The sequence below is a fragment of the Dreissena polymorpha genome, chromosome 15, assembly GCF_020536995.1.
Source record: "Dreissena polymorpha isolate Duluth1 chromosome 15, UMN_Dpol_1.0, whole genome shotgun sequence".
NCBI lineage: Eukaryota > Metazoa > Mollusca > Bivalvia > Myida > Dreissenidae > Dreissena > Dreissena polymorpha.
The window spans coordinates 24,978,599-24,979,809 of NC_068369.1; the positions used below are offsets into that span (position 1 = coordinate 24,978,599).

Here is a 1,211-nt window from a genome sequence, read left to right on the forward strand (position 1 = left end):
AACTTGCCATGATCGATGACGAATACCCAAGAGAGCATGACTCATGTCTACAGACGGTTCTGCCACTAGAGCAGTCAAAATGGAGGTGCTGGCATCGTCATTCTGTACCCATCCGGAAAACGAGAAACACATCATGCAGCAACCGGAACACACTGTAGCAACTACAGAGCAGAGACTTAGCCCTCATGAAGGCAGTGTCAATGATTGAAGACTCGACCGAAGATGTCACTCGATAGTCTTCTTTACAGATGCCATGTCTGTATTAGAAGCCCTGACCAACAACAAGGTTCCTCAGCTTGCAAATGCCTTACAAAGAATCAGCACCAACCTAAACGTGACCCTCCAGTGGATCCCAGCACACTGTGGAGTGGCCGGAAATGAAGATGCTGACCAACTGGCAAAACAAGGTGCTCAGTTAGATCAGCCACCTGTGCAAGTAAGCTACAAGGAGAAAGTTACCATCATTAAATCACTTACCCGGCCAAGACAAGAGGCAGATGCATATCATCTCCTAAGCAGGGCAGAGCAAGTGATAATGGTCAGACTCCGATCAGGGCACAACCGACTCAATGCACACATGCATAAAAAATACAGACTGGCCCCGTCACCGACCTGTCCGTGTGGCACAGAAGACCAAACAGCTGAACACATCCTCCAAAGATGTAAACGTCACGACCAGGAGCGAGCTACAAAGTGGCCCCAGGACACAACCCTCCATCAGAAACTTTATGGAGACGTGGATGACCTGAGACGGACCACATCATTTATTGAAGAAACTGGTGTGATCGTGTAGAGCGAACGCCAAGAAGAAGAAGAAGATTTAGCAATATGTAATTGTCATTTGGCAACATGAATGGACTGGCGGATATCCCCGTTCATAACTTGAGACTATTAGTTGAGACCATTTTTCACTTAAGCCAATCAAGGTTGAAAGTTTCTCAATTTCTTTTTCGAACCGACCTTTTTCATACATCCATATATGCTTTGAATGTCATTTGAATTGCAATTAAATTAGGTTAATCCGTTTGCCAATACGCGCGACTGAGAGCTTTTAACTAAATATACTTTCTATTTCAAATTTTATTGTTACATTAATTCTCAAAAGTGAATGCATTTTCGATTTCCGTATTTGTGCAATAGTAAATAGTTGTGCATTAACACTCCGACTTTTGTGTAGTATTTCGATGCATCGTTTGAACGAACTCAGTGAA

At 43.6% G+C, this 1,211-nt stretch overlaps 1 protein-coding gene across 1 annotated transcript; it reads left to right on the forward strand.

The window, feature by feature from the left end:
• Positions 1-253: 253 nt before the first annotated feature.
• LOC127859625 (uncharacterized) lies at positions 254-793 on the forward strand. The gene has a single exon (XM_052397129.1). The coding sequence runs from the start codon at positions 254-256 to the stop codon at positions 791-793; it is 540 nt and encodes a 179-aa protein (XP_052253089.1).
• Positions 794-1,211: the final 418 nt, after the last annotated feature.